The 18,109-nt window shown below is 37.0% G+C and overlaps 1 protein-coding gene across 2 annotated transcripts in view; it reads right to left on the bottom strand.

Annotated features, from left to right (window-relative positions):
* Nucleotides 1–18,109, bottom strand: part of LOC131149281 (DNA polymerase epsilon catalytic subunit A-like) — a 152,062-nt gene that overhangs the window by 75,996 nt on the left and 57,957 nt on the right. For both annotated transcript variants that reach the window (XR_009135188.1, XM_058099594.1), the window contains exons 15-24: nucleotides 17,900–18,004; nucleotides 12,703–12,821; nucleotides 12,451–12,589; nucleotides 12,286–12,380; nucleotides 12,015–12,120; nucleotides 11,826–11,905; nucleotides 11,525–11,701; nucleotides 11,235–11,322; nucleotides 11,018–11,098; nucleotides 10,782–10,925 (exon numbers count right to left, since the gene is read on the bottom strand). Coding sequence is in view for 1 of the 2 variants with exons in the window: in XM_058099594.1 (XP_057955577.1) it covers nucleotides 10,782–10,925; nucleotides 11,018–11,098; nucleotides 11,235–11,322; nucleotides 11,525–11,701; nucleotides 11,826–11,905; nucleotides 12,015–12,120; nucleotides 12,286–12,380; nucleotides 12,451–12,589; nucleotides 12,703–12,821; nucleotides 17,900–18,004 (1,134 nt within the window). In the remaining variant the exon portion in view is untranslated. The remainder of the gene's footprint in view (nucleotides 1–10,781; nucleotides 10,926–11,017; nucleotides 11,099–11,234; nucleotides 11,323–11,524; nucleotides 11,702–11,825; nucleotides 11,906–12,014; nucleotides 12,121–12,285; nucleotides 12,381–12,450; nucleotides 12,590–12,702; nucleotides 12,822–17,899; nucleotides 18,005–18,109) is intronic.

The raw sequence follows: 18,109 nt of genomic DNA, 5'->3' as shown, positions 1-18,109 counted from the left end.
TTATCACCTAAGCATTTCCAAACTTCAATTGGGATGTTATCTGGTCCTATAGCTTTCTCATTTTTCATCTTTTTTAGTACAAACTTAACTTCATTAACTCTAATTTTGCAAATAAATCTCATATTTTTAGTCTTTTCCTCATTTGATAATTCTAAGTTTAAGTCTTCTATTTGGTTTTCATTAAACAACTTACTAAAGTAACTTCGCCATCTTTCTTCAATGTCTTCGTCCTTAACCAAGACAATATCATCCTCACTTTTTATACAGTTTACATTTCCTAAGTCTTTACTCTTCCTTTCTCTAGCTTTAGCAAGTTTAAATGTATCTCTTTCCCCTTCTTTTGTATCTAACCTATCATACAAACCATTAAATGGTCTGCATTTAGCTTCACTAACAGCCTTTTTTGCATCTTTTCTCGCCTCCTTATACTTTTTAAAATTATCCCCATTTCTACATTTTTGCCATGTTTTATACCAAATTCTTTTTGTCTTTATGATTTTTTGTACATCTTTATCCCACCACAAACTTTCTTTGCTGTTCGAGAATCTTTCTCATTGATTCACCTAAAATCTCTTTTCCTATCTTTTTAATAGAGCTAGCTAATCTACTCCAAAGAGTATTTGTATCTATCCCGTCTTCTATAGTCCAATCCCCATCTTTGATCATTTTATCGTTAAATTTTATTATATTTTCTCCTTTTAGGTTCCACCATCTAGTTCTCTTACACTGGTTTATTTTACCTTTTTTCTTCCTTTTTTTAATACATATATCTAACACTAAGAATCTATGTTGTGTGGTTAGGCTTTCGCCTGGAATAACTTTACAATCCTTGCATGATAAAGGATCTACCCTCCTAGTTAAAAAAAATTATTTGACTTCCATTTTGTCCATTTTTAAAGGTTATCAAGTGTTATTCTCTCTTCTTAAAGCAAGTATTCATTATACTAAAATCATATGACATAGCGAAGTCTAAGATCATCTCCCCAGGCTCATTTTTGTCTTCATATCCATATACTCTATGTATCCTCTCATAATTTTTATTATCCATTCCAACGTATCCATTCAAATCTCCTCCTATAAATATTTTCTCTGTCCCTGGTATGCCTTGTATAATACTATCCATATCTTCCCAAAATTGTCTCTTAAGATTTTCTGCCAAGCTGACTTGAAGAGCATATGTACTAATGATATTTATTATCTCCAGTGCTAATACCATCTTGATTTTTATAATTCCATCCCCTACTTTATTTACATCAACAACGCTATCTTTTAAGTTTTTGTCTATAATAATTCATACTCCATTCTTATGTTTTTCTTTTCTAGTGAATCAAAGTTTAAATCCTGATTTATCAATTTATCTAGCTTTCTCCCCCACCAACTTAGTTTATTTAAGGCATATTATACTAATTCTTCTTCTGATCATTGTGTCCACCATTTCCATGCTTTTACTCGTAAGTGTCCCTATATTCCAAGTTGCTAATCTAATCCTAGTTTCCTGAACTAAAGTCTTTACTTGCCCATGTCCAAAATGATGCAGGAACAATCATATTTGACACCGTACCCGGGCGCCGACATGACGCGTTGCTGTCACTGACCGACTATTTTCACACCTTTGTGAAGGACCATGCGGCGCTAACTAAAGCACTCTTGCTTAACTAGCCAGCCTATCGTTTACCAACATTCATCCACAAAATACTTTCATTAGCATTTGATCAAATGGCAACGGAAACAGTAAGCATTCATGAAAGCAATGGCAAGCAAGCAATAAACATTGAATCTACACAATTCATTAACAACACCTCCATCGACATTATGTGTTTAGCGAGGGAGGCAAGTGGGCTAAACACGTTGACAATAGCTAGTGAGTTTTACAATGACTAATGAACACTCACCCTCCCCCAAAGAGGGTTTTATGTAATTATCATCCTGGGACTAGGAAACATCAAAGTGACCGAGGAGTCACACTGCCTTATTTGACATACAAATAAACTACTAGCAGAAAATAACCCTACACTAGTATTTACATGATGGAAACCCATCTCAAGCACATGAGACAAGTGGTCAAAGGCAAGCATAATGCCCTGAACAAGCTTAGCTTGTCACACTCCCCACTTATGCGGTTGACGTCCTCATAGACTTTGGCGGTATGTACACTTCAAGTTTATCCACGAACGGTTGAATATCTTCCACAAAAATCCATCTGATTTCTTTGTCATCAAGGCATTTCCACTTCACTAGGAACTTTTGCCGCTTCTTTCTTGAGGATATGAACTTTGTGTCTGCAAGGATCTCTTCAACTTCACGTCTGTCAGGTTGCACTGTCTTCAACTCTACTCTGTTGGACTAACTTCTACTCAGGTAATCGGTGTTGGCATTGAACGGCTTGAGGCAGCTGACATGAAACTACAGTCTTTTCCCCTAATCTGCCCACTTCTTCATCTGCTTAGAAGCTTTCTCCAAACAGGCTCGGGCAAACTCTGCATTCTGTCTCCATTCTCTAGTGAAGATGTATGCCCTGGGACTCTTTCGTCTATACAGCTCATCCACTGTGTGAGGTAACAGCGGCTGCTAGCCTATAAGAAGCTCAAAAGGGCTCTTTTTGGTTGTTGAGCTCCTTTGGGCATTGCCACAGAACTGAGCCACATCAAGTAGTTGCACCCCATTCTTCTAGTTGTCGTTGACAAAATGGCGCAAGTAATTTTTCTAGTAGCTTTCTAAATCTCTTCATCTGTCCATCTGTCAGTCGGTGATAACTTGAAGAGATGTCAAGATGTGACCTGAATATCCTGAAAAATTCTATCAAGAAGTTGTCAGTGAACATTAAGTCTCGATCACAAACATTAACTTGGGAAACACCCCAATATTTCATAATAGTCACAAGGAACAATTGTGCCGTCTTCTTTGCCGAACAGTACTTTGGTCCGGCTATGAACATACCAAACTTCCTCCACTCCCCCTTGTCTTGTTGGCAAATGAGACAAGTCTGGGTATAATCAACCACATCATCTTGCATTGAGTTGTATGGCTGAAAGGAACTTCCCGTCGTCTCCTTTCATTGCAACGACTTACAACATGCACGAGTGATCTCCAATCAGACACAGAGAACCAACTGAAGGCATCAACACCGCCCTCGTACCCCTTAGGAATTCCATTCCTAGAATGACTGGAAAGTCATCCAATGGCACCGCTATGAAATTTGCATGACCTTCCCACTGTCCAAGATTCAAAGTCAATTGCTTAGCTACTCCCAGAGTAGGTTGGGCTACATAATTAATTGCTTCCATGCGTCCTGTATCCTTCTCTAAGGATAAGTTGAGTCTCCATGCTTCCATTTGCGAAACGAAATTATGAGTAACCCCCGCATCCACCATAGCGTGGGTACTCTTCCCATTGATCCTCAAGTCCACAAACATTAACCCTTTTACTTGTGTAACTTTCGGTGCCTTCGCTTGCTTTTCTAATGCGCTCACCAGCCGCACTGAACCTACCGTCAGGGCATCATCCTCTTCCTCCTCACTTTCCACCACTTGTCTTGAAGTAAAAGCTTGTAAGGCATTGAGTAATACCTTGTGTTGACACTCACTCACTCTATAAGGTCCTCCACACAAGTAGCATGAAATTTTACTCTTCCCCTTTCCATTGGGTGTGTTGAATCCTTTTGACGACGAAGCTTCCTTTGAGGTTGATGATTACTCTTGGGTTTGCCTTTCTTGAAAGACTTTCCACTGTTTCCCTCTCCGCCAAACCCTTTGGACGAAGCAGTATTTTCACCAACGTAGTTAGTCAAGCATTCTGCAGTAGCTTGTACTAGCCAAGTCTTGAACTTTTTACCTATGAAGTTCAATTCTTGCCCACGGTTTCATCCCCTCTAGAAAATAGAACAGCTTGTCCTTCTCCGACATATCCCAAATATCCAACATCAAAGCAAAAAATTGTTTCACATTTTCCCTGATTGACACACTGTGCTTGAGGTCTCTCAGCTTTTTCCTTACATTATACTCTAACATTCTCAGGAAAGAATTAGGCCTTGAGCTCTCTCTTCAAATCTGTCCAACTATTGATTACACAGCTTCCATTTTCAATACCTTTGTACTTGGTACACCACCACAATTTGGCGTCACCAACCAAGTACATGGTCACAATATCCACTTTTGCCTATTCTGAGGTAGTACTGCTCCACATCAAACAAGAAGTTCTCTAACTCCTTGGCATCCCAGGCACCCTCATACGTCACGGGTTCGGGTACCTTGGCCTTGCTAACTCCCAAAGTGTTGGAGTTCTCCATATCAAGAACCATCAGATTCACCTTTGCATCCAAATCAGCCATCCGAGATTGCAATGTTTCCACTGTATGGCGAAAGTCCTCTGACATGTCGCCTAGCAATCCTACTTGATGCTTTTATGCTCCCATCACTTCATCAACAAGTTCCCTTAGTTGGGCCACCTCTTTGGCCACAGTGTTGGCTGTTGCCTCAACCTGTGCTTCTAGCACGCTGATCCTCTCAGCATTGTTTGGTGCCATGGCCACTTACCAAAGCTTTCCAAATCCCACAATAAAGGTAATTGAATTCTCGTAGCAACTGAGCCTTGGCTCTGATACCAAGTGTCACGGGCCGACTATTTTCACACCTTTGTGAAGAACCGTGAGGCGCTAGCTAAAGCACTCTTTCTTAACTAGCAAGCCTATCATTTACCAACATTCATCCACGAAATACTTTCATTAGCATTCAATCAAATGGCAGTAGAATAGTAAGCATTCATGAAAGCAGTGGCAAGCAAGCGGTAAACATTGAATCTACACAATTCATTAACAACACCTCCGTTGACATTGTGTGTTTAGCGAGGGTGGCAAGTAGGCTAAACACGTTGACAATAGCTAGTGAGTTTTACAATGACTGATGACCACTCACCCTCCCATAAAGAGGTTTCTATATAATTATCATCTTGACACCAGGAAACATCAAAGTGACCGAGGAGTCATACTACCTTATTTGGCATTCAAATAAACTACTAGCAGAAAATAACCCTACACTAGTATTTACATGATGAAAACCCATCCCAAGCACACGAGACAAGCGGTCAAAGGCAAGCATAATGCCCTGAACAAGCTTAGCTCGTGACACTTCAGGGCGACAAAGGTCTCAGAAAATCAATTTTGTTTTATGCATGGGAGATCTACCACAAAAGCTATATATCTTTTAAGAAGACTAATGAAAAAGTTTGGGGGAAAGAATAGAGACTTGCATATGATATTTATTAACCTTGAGAAAGCATATGATAAGATACCTAGGGAAGTTTTATGGTGGGTTTTAGAAGAAAAAAAAAAAAAAGGTGTATGTAGTAGATATACTGATGTCATTAAGGATATTTATGACGGAGTAATGACTAGGGTAAGGACTACAAATGGAGAAACTAGCAAATTTCCAATCACCATAGGTGTATATCAAGGATCTGCTTTGAGTCCTTATCTTTTTGCTTTAGTGATGAACCAACTGACTAAGAGTATTCAAAAGGAGGTTTCATGGTGTATGTTGTTTGCAGATGATATTGTATTAATCGATGAAACTAGGGACGGAGTAGAGGTTGAGTTAGAATTATTGAGAGAAGCTTTGGAATCTAAAGGCTTTAGGATAAGTAAACATAAGACAAAATATATAAAATGTAATTTTAGTAATGATAGGAGGAATATTGGAGACAAAGTTAAACTTGATGATGAAGAAATAAATAGCACTTGTAGATTTCGATACCTTGGATCTATTATGCAAATCGAAGATGATGTAATGCATAGAGTTAAAGCAGGTTGGGTAAAATAGAGAAGTGCTTCATGTGTGCTCTGTGATCGTAAAATACCCTTAAAATTAAAAGGGAAGTTTTAGAGGACAGCAATAAGACCAGCTATGCTATATGGATCATAATGTTGGGCAACGAAGAAACAAAACATCCAAAAAGTAAAAGTTGTCGAAATGAGAATGCTTAGATGGATGAGCGGTACAACATTGAAAGATAAATTAAGGAATCAACATATTCGCAGTAAGTTAGGTGTAACTCCTATAGAAGATAAGATAAGGGAGGGACGACTCAGATGGTATGGACACTTGTAACGTAGGCTACATAGTGCGCCAGTGAGAAAGAGCGAGTTAGTCACTGTGGGGGGCAGTAGAAGGGGAAGGGGTAGACCTAAAATAACTTGGAAGGAGATAGTGAGTAAGGATTTAATATCCTTGAATTTGTCAAAAGAAATGGCTCATGATCGCATAAATGGGCGGAAAATGATTCATATAGTCGACCCCACCAAGTGGGACTTAAGGCTTGGTTTTGTTGTTGTTGTTCTTGTAGAGAGGGATGTTAGGTCTTGGTCTTTGGATCAGTCAGAAGTGTATTTTTTTGCAAATATTTTTTTGAATTCTTCTTTCCCAATCCATCGTTTTGTGAGGAAGACCAACGCTCCCCTGAAAATTAAGGCTTTCACTTGGTTGGTTGTCCTTAATAAAATAAGTACTAATAACTTGCTGCAGAACAGGAGACCTTTGAATGCTCTCTCTCCCGATGTATGAGTCCTCTAATACAAAAACTAAGAGACAACTTCACATCTTCTTTTGCACTGTGAATTTTCTTGGTGCATTTGGAATAAGCCTTTTGGTATTTCAAAAGAGAGCTGGGTTTGTCCTTCTTCGATGGGGGAACTGTTAGCCTTTTTTTTTTTTGCAGGCTTTGGAAGAAGGAAGGCAGTTCTATGGAAGTGTGGCATAATTGCAGTTTCATGAGGGTTATGGTTCGTGCGTAATGCACAGATATTCACTGGGAAGAAATTAAATTGGATTATTGTTTGGGATAAAATTCAGTATTTGGCCTAACTGTGGTATGTTGGCTTGGGATTTTTCAGAGGAATTAGTTTCTAGAAGTTAAAAGAGATTGGAGGAACCTGTTGGCTTGTTGATCATCTCTTTTTGTTATTTTTTAGTTGTAGTTTTTTTTTCTGGATTTGTTCCAGGCTTTTTTTTGGGAGATGTCCATTCCCCCTCATGTAAATCCTCTTCCTATTAATGAAAATTTTCTTTTTCTATTAAAAAAAATAGAGTTAACACCAACAAATATCTGCAGTTTAGAATACAGCATATGGCTCCCCTCCTTAAAAATATGTTCATGTATTATGCTAGTAGTGAGGATCATGCTCATTTATGCCTCCACTGCTCTGTGACTTGGTGCTTATGGAACAAGCCTCTTGGTCTGTTGGGAGAGTGCTGTGTTTTTCCTCATTCTTTGGAGGTTTTTTTGTTGAATGGACTTCAACGTTTTGGGCGGCAAATGAAAAGCAAGAATTTTGTGGTGGAGTGCAGTTTGTGCAGTTACTTGGGTAATTTCACGGGAGAAAAATTCTTCGATTTTTAGAGGTCGCACTTCATCTCCAGATTTGATGAGGGGCAGAATTGGTTTTTCCGCTTCTAAATGATTTTTCTCTACAGGGAGCCTTGGCAGTGCAGCTTTTTCAGATATCCAGCATGATTGGTTCACTTTGTTAGCATAATTTTGTTTTCCTATGGTATTAATTTTCTTTTTTATTTTTATTCTTTTCCTTCACTACTTTGAGGATTTCTCATCTTGCTTTTTTATTCTTCTTTCTTATTAAATTTCTTATTTTATTTATACGGCAACAACAACAAACCAAGCCTTAAGTCCCAATAGGTCAGATCTGCTACACAAATCTCTTTTTGCCAATTTGCACGGTAGTGAACAGTTTCCTCTGACAATTTGAGGGCTACTAAATCCTTATCCATTATCTCAATCCAAGTTCATGTAGGTCTACCCCTAGCCCTTCTACTACCACTAATAGTAATTAGCTCACTCCTCTTCATAGTGCAGTATTTTCCCTATGTTGCAAATGCCCAAACCATCTAAGCCGCCCCTCCCTTATCTTATCTTGGTGTTATGCCTAACTTACCACAAATATGTTCATTTCTTATTTTATTTAGTAATGTCATATCACTCATCCACCTTAGCATTCTCATTTCAACTACTTTGACTTTTTGGATATGTTGTTTCTTAGTTGTCCAACGTTTTGATCCGAATAGCATAGCTTGTCTTATAGCCATCCAATAAAATTATAATGATAACATTCTTCTTAACTTAACATTCTTCTTTTATTTATGCATACACGTATAATGACAAAAAGATATATAATAAATTGTAACATCGAAAGCATAATAAATTACATGATGGTAATGATATTAATATCAATAGAAATTAATTATGACATATAATTATTGGTTTATGATATTTTTATTTCATATTAAATTATATAATTTTTTGCATATATAGTGGATATTTGACAAATTAGACTAATTATGATTCTTATGTCAGCATTTACCAAACACAACTATATAATTCTAATTCCAATTCTATGTTAAACCAAATGCAAGAGAGGAATGTGCCATTCCATTTTTTATTGTACTGCATTCCAAATCTTATTCTAGTCGCGAATCAAATCCCACCTTACATGTGGCATGCAAATTCTGATTCAAGTTAATGAGATTTTCTTTTAGAGGACCAAGAAATCACCCAAACGTGTCCATCTGCAACAGTTACAATGGTATTGATGAAATAGAACCATATTATAAACTTTCTTCTAGCATTATACAACATTTCCTTATTGGTATAAAAATTTTGATCATAAAACATTTCCTTCATTATTAGAAGCTGGTTTGATCCAACATCTCACCCCATATGAACTATCAACGAGTGCACTATCACATCCTTACTGAGATTATAGAGGCAACCATGAAGTTAAGTGAAAGAAAATTTGAACTTAAGTGAATGATACAAATTTTTAAAAATGATGCTTACCTGGTTTTGGTTTTATTTTAAAATGTTGCTCAGATAGCTATTTCTCAAAATGCTTCATTCTCCAATTATATTAAACATCTCCTTGAAAGATGTTGGGCCTTGGATCAAGAGTAAGGTTGTTCCTTTGTGACCAGTCGATCACGGGCTCGAGTCCAGGGAAACAGCCACTCTGCATAAAAGCAGCAATTAGGCTGTGCACACTGCCAACCCTCCCCCAACCGTTGCAAAGTGAGGAGCCTTCTGGCCTGGGGGCACCCTTTTTATCTCCTTAATTGAAAGTCTCCATTTATGTTAGAATTTGAAGAGCCCATCCTTATTTTAAATAAAACTCCCTCCTTAACCTTACCTTGAAGTTTTGAACTTATTATATTTGCCAATTCCTGAACTCTAAAGGGGTGTATGACATATTTCAAATGCCCTTTGTTTTAGTGAACTCCGTACTAAATGACCATGATTAGCTGCTTCCTAAGTTATGTAGCTTAAGTAAAATTAATATGAATTTTTCAAAGAGGCAATTGACAGTTATTATCAACTTGTTAAAAAAAAAAAAAGGCAATATCAGGGATCAAGGTTCCTCTATGAAGAGTGACCATTTGCACCAAAGGTTAACAATAAAGTATAGTGCTGGCCATTATCTTAGTCAAGTATAATATCATATGTAACAGCTTAAGCTATATTTTACTTATAATTGAAGAGCAGACTCTTTATAAGACTATTCTGAGTATGAAATAATCTTTCTTTGTTCAATTTCATCATATGTTCTGTTTTTTAGGGCAGTTAAGCATGATCAGCTTATTCCTATGGAATCTGAACCATCAATTAAGACAATAGCACTTGCGCATCAAGATAAAGCTTAGTTGGGGTTTGAGAGTGTAAATAACAATCAGTCTTGCCACAGGGCTCCTTCCAAATAAAATTTTTTACACTCATATTTACCAAGCGATAAAAACAGAGAAGTTAGTGTTAGATTATCACTTTATCTAAAAACTTAAGTTATTAGGTTGTGGGCCAACAATGCATATCAAGTTTTCAACACTCCCCCGCACGTGCAGCCCGACAGTGTAAACAGATAAACACACAATAAATAGCACCATTGATAGGGAACACAATAATTTTTTTTAAACACCACACAGTAAACGCGGGCAACAAGACAAGAACCCAAGACCTCCTGATAACTAGCTCTGATACCATGTTAGAGTACCACTTTACCTAAAAGCTTAAGCTATTAGGTTATGACCCAACAATGTATATGAAGTTTTAACAGTTAGTTTTGACCCATGTTACTGAGAACATATAACATTCTGGTTCATCGAATGGAAACGAGATTGTCATACAGAATATGCTCAAAAATGTGGAACATTAGGGGTATATATAAATAGATATATTGTTGAAAAAAGTGTAATGGCACTTACATATTTTGGACAGGATGTTGAGGTGTTTCTAAATGTAAAAGAGACTTTCTGTTGAGAAATAATTTGATAATGGCAGGAGTAGAATTAAAATGTGATGATTCCACGGTTTTAACTAATAGAAAGTTAGGTGAAAATATTGAAACTTTGGATCGTTGGATTTAGCGTTGTACCAACATGATTTGCTAAGGTAACTATAGTTTTGACCTTTCGACTGTCTTGTTGATAGGTAACAAAAACAAAAAACGAAAACAAAAAAAAACTATAACAATAAACGCACACGCACACACACAGTCAAATCAGTTGCTCGTTACTAGTGAGCAGAAAAGGAAGCTGAAGACATTCCAGGATAGTAAAATGAACATTAAAAAAAAAACAAAAAAAAAAAAAACACTTCCAGGTACCATGACTAGAATCTTAACAAAAAAAAAACAGGCATACCATAGGGAAGTTGGAATCATCCTCAACACCTGGCACAAAATATTCACTCTATACAAAAGCTCTGAAAACTGAGAAGGAAAAAAGGGATACCTGGAAAACTTTGATTAGCTTCAGCTCACCTCTGCGCTTGATCTCAAAACCTTTAAGCTCAGCAAGTGTTCCATCATCATTAAAAACAGCATATCGCTTCTTAATTAAAATTCCCTCTTCCTTTGAAGCTGGAAGAATCATTGCCTACATGCCAAGAGGATACACAAAGTATCACAAACAGTGAAAAAAAAATCAAAAATCAATATCCTCAAAATTAAGTTACAGTTCCACGCTACCTTATATGGTCCATCCACTTCAAATTCAATTGAGCATTCGCTATGCGTTGTATATGTTTTAGTGACGGGGTCTTTAAGTGTCTGTTTGGAGGGAGGGGGTTCAGAAGCATAAATGTAGCCATATAAACAGCAAAGTCCTATAAAACTGAGTACTGCTCATAATATATTATTGAGGAAATCAGAAATATGAAAATATATATATATATCTCCAGAAGACCTGATACTGGTCATTTGTATTATTTCTTGCCACGTCAACATTTAGCATAACACAAGGATATGAGATAGTCAGCTTCTTCTTTGGGTCACTGAAATATATTTCACAAATACTGGTCAATGTCTTACAAATACTGTGGAAAGTAGACTAAAAAAAACTCTCAAATCAAAGCAGTGCCTTCAATGAAAATTGTAAATTTTGTATTGTATAAATAAAATGAGCATGAATATAAGACTGAGCATTGCATAATTATGAGGCACAAATTGTGTGATTGTTTAAGTACAAGAGCATACTTTGTTTTAAAAGTGAAGTTCTCAGGGAATGATCCAGGTAATGCACACCAAATGCCATCTGTATCTAATTCAAGTGGTTTTCCAATTCTTTCAACCAGTAATCGAGCATTCTGAATAATTTTTGCTCCAGTATATGTAACCACTCCAGCCATTTCCATTGAGTACCATCTTGCACCCCTAGAGCAACATCATGTAAATACATCTTTTACAACATAACTAAAGCAAGAAAAACGAAACAATTACAGAACCAGATGAGTCACATAACTCACATGCACATGAAAAAGAAGGGGAAAAAACTCACTTGCGCATGACATAACCATAGAAGGAATTGAGAATACACTTATGAGCAAGTTGCAATGAATCATAGAGAACTACCATATCCTGCAAATATTAATGAGCAAAACCAATATGGCAGGAGATTAGGCCTGTTATTAATTGAAAATCGAAAAAATTTAAAATGCTTTAAAAAACTGCAACAATGTTCTCATACTTGTGCCTCTTGGATCCTTATAGAATTTCCACTAGCCTTTGCTTCTGATAGTTTTCCTTTCCAGACCTTATTAAGCCCCTTGTACTCATACCTTCTATCTCGAAAGCTTAAACAAGAACAAAACAAAACATGATTTAGTTTTAAACGATGCAACTTGACAATGCTTTTTTCAAATGTTCTTGATAGATGTTTACAATTTCTTTAACAGATAGGAGACAAATAGATTGTTGCTTACAAAAGGAAATGACTGAACAAAATCTAAGATGCTTACCTGCGGACAGTGTCAACATAAAAAGGGTTTTCCCTCATGCAGATCCCTGCCTCCCGAAGTACAGTCACAGGTTTGTCAAGTACCCTTCTGTATGCCTGTAGAAGACAAAAGATAGCATGTCAGACATTACCTGAACATCTATATGAAAGGTGCAGATGAATATACCTTTTGGCAATACTTCTTCAGACGCTCTTTGAGTTTTGCCTGTTGCTCCATCTTAGGCAGGTCAAGAAACGATTTGGACAGCTGACCATCTCCACCAACAAACTCGGACTCAATTTGCCTCTTCAGGTGATAATAGTCACTGATATTATTTAGAGTGTTCACTTATATTATTCAGTCATGTCCATAAACCATTACAAGTAGTTGCCTTGCCCATAGAAAAAGAATCGATGACACAAGAAGATGAAAACAAACCTTTTCTTTGCCATATATGTCTCACCACGCCAAACCCATTCAAGCTTCCGAAGACAAGTTTTGCCAGGGCGGTTGAAATCACAGGCAGTGCAGATCTCATCTGAAACTATTGAAGGTGGCTGCAATTGAAGAATGAGTACATCACAATTTGATAAAATACTTCTCCAGGAAAAATGGAAATAATCCAATCTGGTAGTGCAAATGAAAAACGAGTCCTTGCTTTCATAATTTTGACATGGCAACAGTAGGTATTGCCATGGTCATCATGGGCAGCACTTCAATAAATTCGCAAAGGACAACCAATTTTGCCAACAACAAAGTAGAGTGGCATGTGTCCATCTGTACTACACCATGCCAAAAACACTCTTTGTAAAAGATTCCAATGGAAAAATTGAACATGCATCTTGTTTTCACAAACATAGTTGTCTTATCGACATCCAAATCATGAATCAAAATTCCAATTTCGGGAACCAAGAATTGAATCAAATGGTAAGGTTCGGTACAAATTTCGAAACTTAATTCTAAATGACATGCAAATATTGATACCCAAACAAGAAGCAAAATAGTAAAATAATTTTAGAGTTTGGCAATAAAAAATCATATTTCATGTGTATGCTTTCCCTTAGCAAATGAAAGTTTATGGAATGAGTTCAAGAAATATTAATAAAAGAAAATAAACTTCATGCTGTTTAAGGGAAGGAATCAAGAAAAAATAAATAAAATTGAACTTTTGGTGTTTACCAACAGCTAAAAATATATATATTTCATGCATATTCTTTCTCAAATTAAAAATGAAAAATAATTAACCTATTTAATGATAATAATCAGACAAATTACTAAAAAATAAATTTTTGAATTTAAAAACACAATGAAGCATGAGTACCACATTAGCCAATGAGTGTTCTACTTTCTACCCTTTCTTTTTAATGGCATATACTCCTCCAAGAGTGAAGAATGGTTTCATAAAGACAACATAAGATCTAAAGTTCTATTTTCTCCTCTTTTTTAGAACAAAACTAATGTAGACAAGGAATGGAAGGTAATTACGTAAAAATAAAGCAATAAAAAATGTTGTTTTGGGGGTTTTAAACTTAAGTTAGTCAAGTCTATTAGAATATGATAGACCCAAAATCGTGTGAAATGTCAATTGAGAGATTCATATCGATTCGTTAGGTTCACTAGGTGAATCGATAGATTCGGCAACAATTCAGTTGATTTTAGGTTCGCTACTAAGAATCATACGAATTGAATTGCAAATCATAAGATTTTAACAACTATGGTCACGAATACTTCCTTCTGTTTATAAGACCAAAGAATGTGATATGGCAACATGTGTTCCACCACTTCTAACTTCAATTTTTTCAGCAAGCAGATTTTCAAAATAGTTACTATCAATGACGAACTTACAAAGCTTTCTTTGTGGGGTAAAATGCACTCGTGGTCACTGAACTATTGACTAAAACGGTTGACGTTAGTAAACCTTTGTTTTTGTGCACTAAGGTTACTCAACTACCAAATCATTGCAATCTCCCTCTTTTCATCCAAAACTAATGGACCTTCAATAAAATTGCTTACATGGAAGGTCAACATCATTTTTTCCCTTTTTAAAAATTTTTATTTATAAAAAAAAAAAAAAAATTAAGCAGATGTGTTATTTTTTTCTTTTTCTTCTTCTTTTCTTTCCCCAAGCCCTAATTTTGATCTGAAGCAGAGTCCTGCCAAGAACCTCCCATTAAAATTGCTAGCCAGAAGAGGAAATGATGCGCCCATTCTTACCCAAAATACCTCAGAACTCCTCATTCTTCAAGAAAAATCTGAACCCACCATGGTTAAAAGTTGCAGCAATTCTTGCATGGATCTACTCCACAGCATTGCCCTTCACAAATTCTTACAGAAATATTTCTTCTATAGTCCAGAATTCTGAAACAAGAAACTCTCACAATCTAGAGGGAATTCAATCCTTCAGAAACCCAGTTTGAGATTGCATGGATTGGACTTGAACCAATGATAATTAGCAGCCAAACCATGATTACTGACAGCCATCACCAAGTGGTCATGACTCATGACACAGAACCAGTATGGACATCATCAGCAGTCCGTAATTCATCAAAATGGGAAGTGGCAAATGCCCATTTGCATGGCCGGTCGCAAGAGAGATGCTGGAATCATGCAGGCTCTGCAGAACAGGGGTGGAGGCGAAGAGCTGGTCCAACAAAGACGGGCCCTCGCTCAAAAGCCCTGCATCCTCTTGAGGTAAAGCCTATACTTCTAGAGGTGGCTAGCCACGTTCACACAGGTCAATCCATCAACATTCATCAACTACATAATCATCTTAGACACAGTGTTCTTGACCCTACAACTCATTTCTGTTTAATTTTCTCATCTTCCAAACAATGGGGAACCCAGTTCAAGATTGAAAGTGCTAAAACCTACTACAAATTCCAGGAAATTTCATCTTAGGCACAGTGTTCTTGACCCTACAACTCATTTATGTTTAATTTCCTCATCTTCCAAACAATAGGAAACTCAGGCACAGTGTTCTTGACCCTACAACTCATTTATGTTTAATTTTCTCATCTTCCAAACAATAGGAAACTCAGTTCAAGATTGAAAGAGCTAAACCCTACCCATTCCAGTTTTTTTTTTTTTTTTTTTTTTTTTTTTTTTTTTTTTTTTTTTTTTTTTGCAGCAGGACAGCTTAGATTTGTCTAAAAATTTCTTGATCTTGTTAGTGGGTTTTAGAAACAACAATTAGTTTCAGTTTTCTGTTGGTATGAATTTGGTGGCGGGGTTTGGATTTTCCAATAACACATTGCAAGCCACAGTCGAAGATCTCCACGCCTATGTGAACGCCACCATGTGCTGAGCCACATGGGCTGGGGGATGAATTTCTACTGCCACTGAATAATCATTACTACAACTATTGGTGAGTTGTAGGAGTGGAGTCATGGAGATTTTGGTGGTTTTTATGAATGTGTGGAGATCTATGATGGCCATGGTGGGATCTACAGCAAGAGGGAGAAAAAGCAAGAGAGGAGTGAGAGAAAAAGATATATATTATTATACTATAATGGATAAAAAAATATTAAACAAAAGAAAAAAGATGGTAAGCATGGGGCCCATAGCTCCCACATAAGCAATTTCGGCAGAGGGATGTTTTTTTGGGAACTGAAAGAGGGGAGATTGTAATGGATTGGTAGTTGAGTGACCTTAGTGCGCCAAAAAAAAAAAAAAACCTTGACATAAATCATTGTAGTCAATAATTCATCGGCCACAGGTGCATTTAACCCTTTCTCCGTGCTGTGCATCTTGTTCTAAAATAAGTCTTCTACAGCCAATCATCCTTCTTCTGAATTTTTTCACAATCTGTCCTTTGCTCTTCTTCAGATGTATACCATAATATCTATTTTATTGACCAATTCTTCCTTCTAGTAGCAATAGCTGACATATAGAATAATTTATCCGTGCAATATGTATGGACAGCTATATTTAATGATTGAAGCTTGAATATAATAATATAAAGTAGATCCAAGGAACAAAACCAATAGACTTAATTTAACAATCCCAAATGAAGCAGCAAACAGCAAGCAAACAAACCAACCCAAAGAAGGAATGGCTCTGACACCAAATTGATGCAGCATGCCGAGGTGGAAATTGACTGTAGGATTCATTAGAGATACCTGAGAATTTATTGCAACGATATTCAGTAACAAAAAAGGATCCTTTGCAGTGATGGAGGCTATGGAAGGTGGTACCAATTTGATGCAGCATGCAGAGGAGGAAATAGACTGTAGGATCCATCAGAGACATCTGAGAACTAATTGCAACAATATTCAGTGGCAAAGGGAGATCCTATGCAGTGGTGGAGGGAGGCTATGGAAGGTGCTACCAACTTGATGCAGAATGTGAGGTGGAATTAGACTGTAGTGCACGTAAGATTAGAAATTAGAGAGACTAGGATCGGTTGCAACAATATTCAGCTGCAAAGAGAAATCCTATCATGCGGAAATGCAACAGTGGGGGCTATGGAAGGTGCCAGTGGGTGAATCCTCAATCCAAACTTTCAATTTCTGAGGAAATTTTACTGAATAGATCAGAATTGATAACCAAAATGGAAAAGGAAAATTCAATACTGCTGGATTAGCATAAATATAAGTACATGACAGCCTTGCACATTAAACATGCCTAGGAAAATGATTATTGTTGACTACAGATGGTTTGACTTCTCACTCAAACAACCTTATAAATGAACTTTGGAACTTGGCTCATAACTGAACTTGGTAAATGAAGTTGGACTAAGGAAAGGGCACACTTTGACTACACCATAATAATGACACCCAGAGGCAATAATGAGCAAATATTATTGCAGCTAACAAGGCAAAGAGTACATGGCTTTGAGAGAGTATTAGCTAATGCTTCACAGGTTCAGCACTGCATTATCTCTCCTTCATACAGCAACCGCCCCCCCTCTTCTTCTTCTTTTTTACCTTTTTAACCTTTTCCTCCCTTCACTCTCTTGTCTCTCTCCCACCCTTATTTTTCTGTCTTTCCTTGTATTCCCCCACTGTTTTATATCACATACAAATACAGATCCCATTTCTGCACCAACAACACAACTTGATCCTGTGGCCAACACTCATAACTCATAAGAAGCACACATGGAGTTGCCAGACCATAAGAGCCCAACCACTCAAGACAATGCTCATCAAGTATGATACAACTTCTACATACAATAGCAAACCTTCCAGAGTCTGTAGATGTTTTCATGTTTTTGCAACACCATCCATGACCCTCACAGCCCTCAATTAAACTCAACAAATCTGTTTAATGCCATAAACATCGAGGATGATATATTGCTCTAGGATCACAAGCCTAAAGTCAACATCACTGCTCACATCAATCCTTCCTTGCTGCCCAGAACCCTCATGGTCCTGGTGGTCCCACACTCCAACTTGACCTGTGTTGTTTAGGGTCCAGATACATCCTACAAGCCTAAATAGTTCGACAATGGCTTGTTGTATGCCAAACACCTTTCGCATGCATAAAAAGAAAATGCAACATATTTGGAATCTCTACTAGGTCATCAAAATCAAATATCAAGATAGGTCGTAAGTAAATTGCAATCATGACAAATGAAAATATTCATCATAATATGGTCAATGACAAGATGTAGAGAGTACATAATTAACCAACATACTTGAAGCCTATTTGTCAAAATAATGTTTGGATACATTGCAGCCACATCAAGGTGATAAATAAGAGGGCCTTCATCACGTATAGGTTCATCTCGCAACCACGCAAGCTGAAAATTAAAAGGAAAATGTCAACTAATAAAAAGGACATATCTGCCTGCATTCCTCATTCACAACATACCGAATTGAAGTGCTCACAATTTTTACAAATTTAA

Source organism: Malania oleifera, chromosome 2, assembly GCF_029873635.1.
Source record: "Malania oleifera isolate guangnan ecotype guangnan chromosome 2, ASM2987363v1, whole genome shotgun sequence".
In the NCBI taxonomy this organism is placed as follows: Eukaryota; Viridiplantae; Streptophyta; class Magnoliopsida; order Santalales; family Ximeniaceae; genus Malania; species Malania oleifera.
The sequence above is the reverse complement of the archived record's forward strand: the minus strand, read 5'-3'. Positions and strand labels throughout refer to the sequence as shown.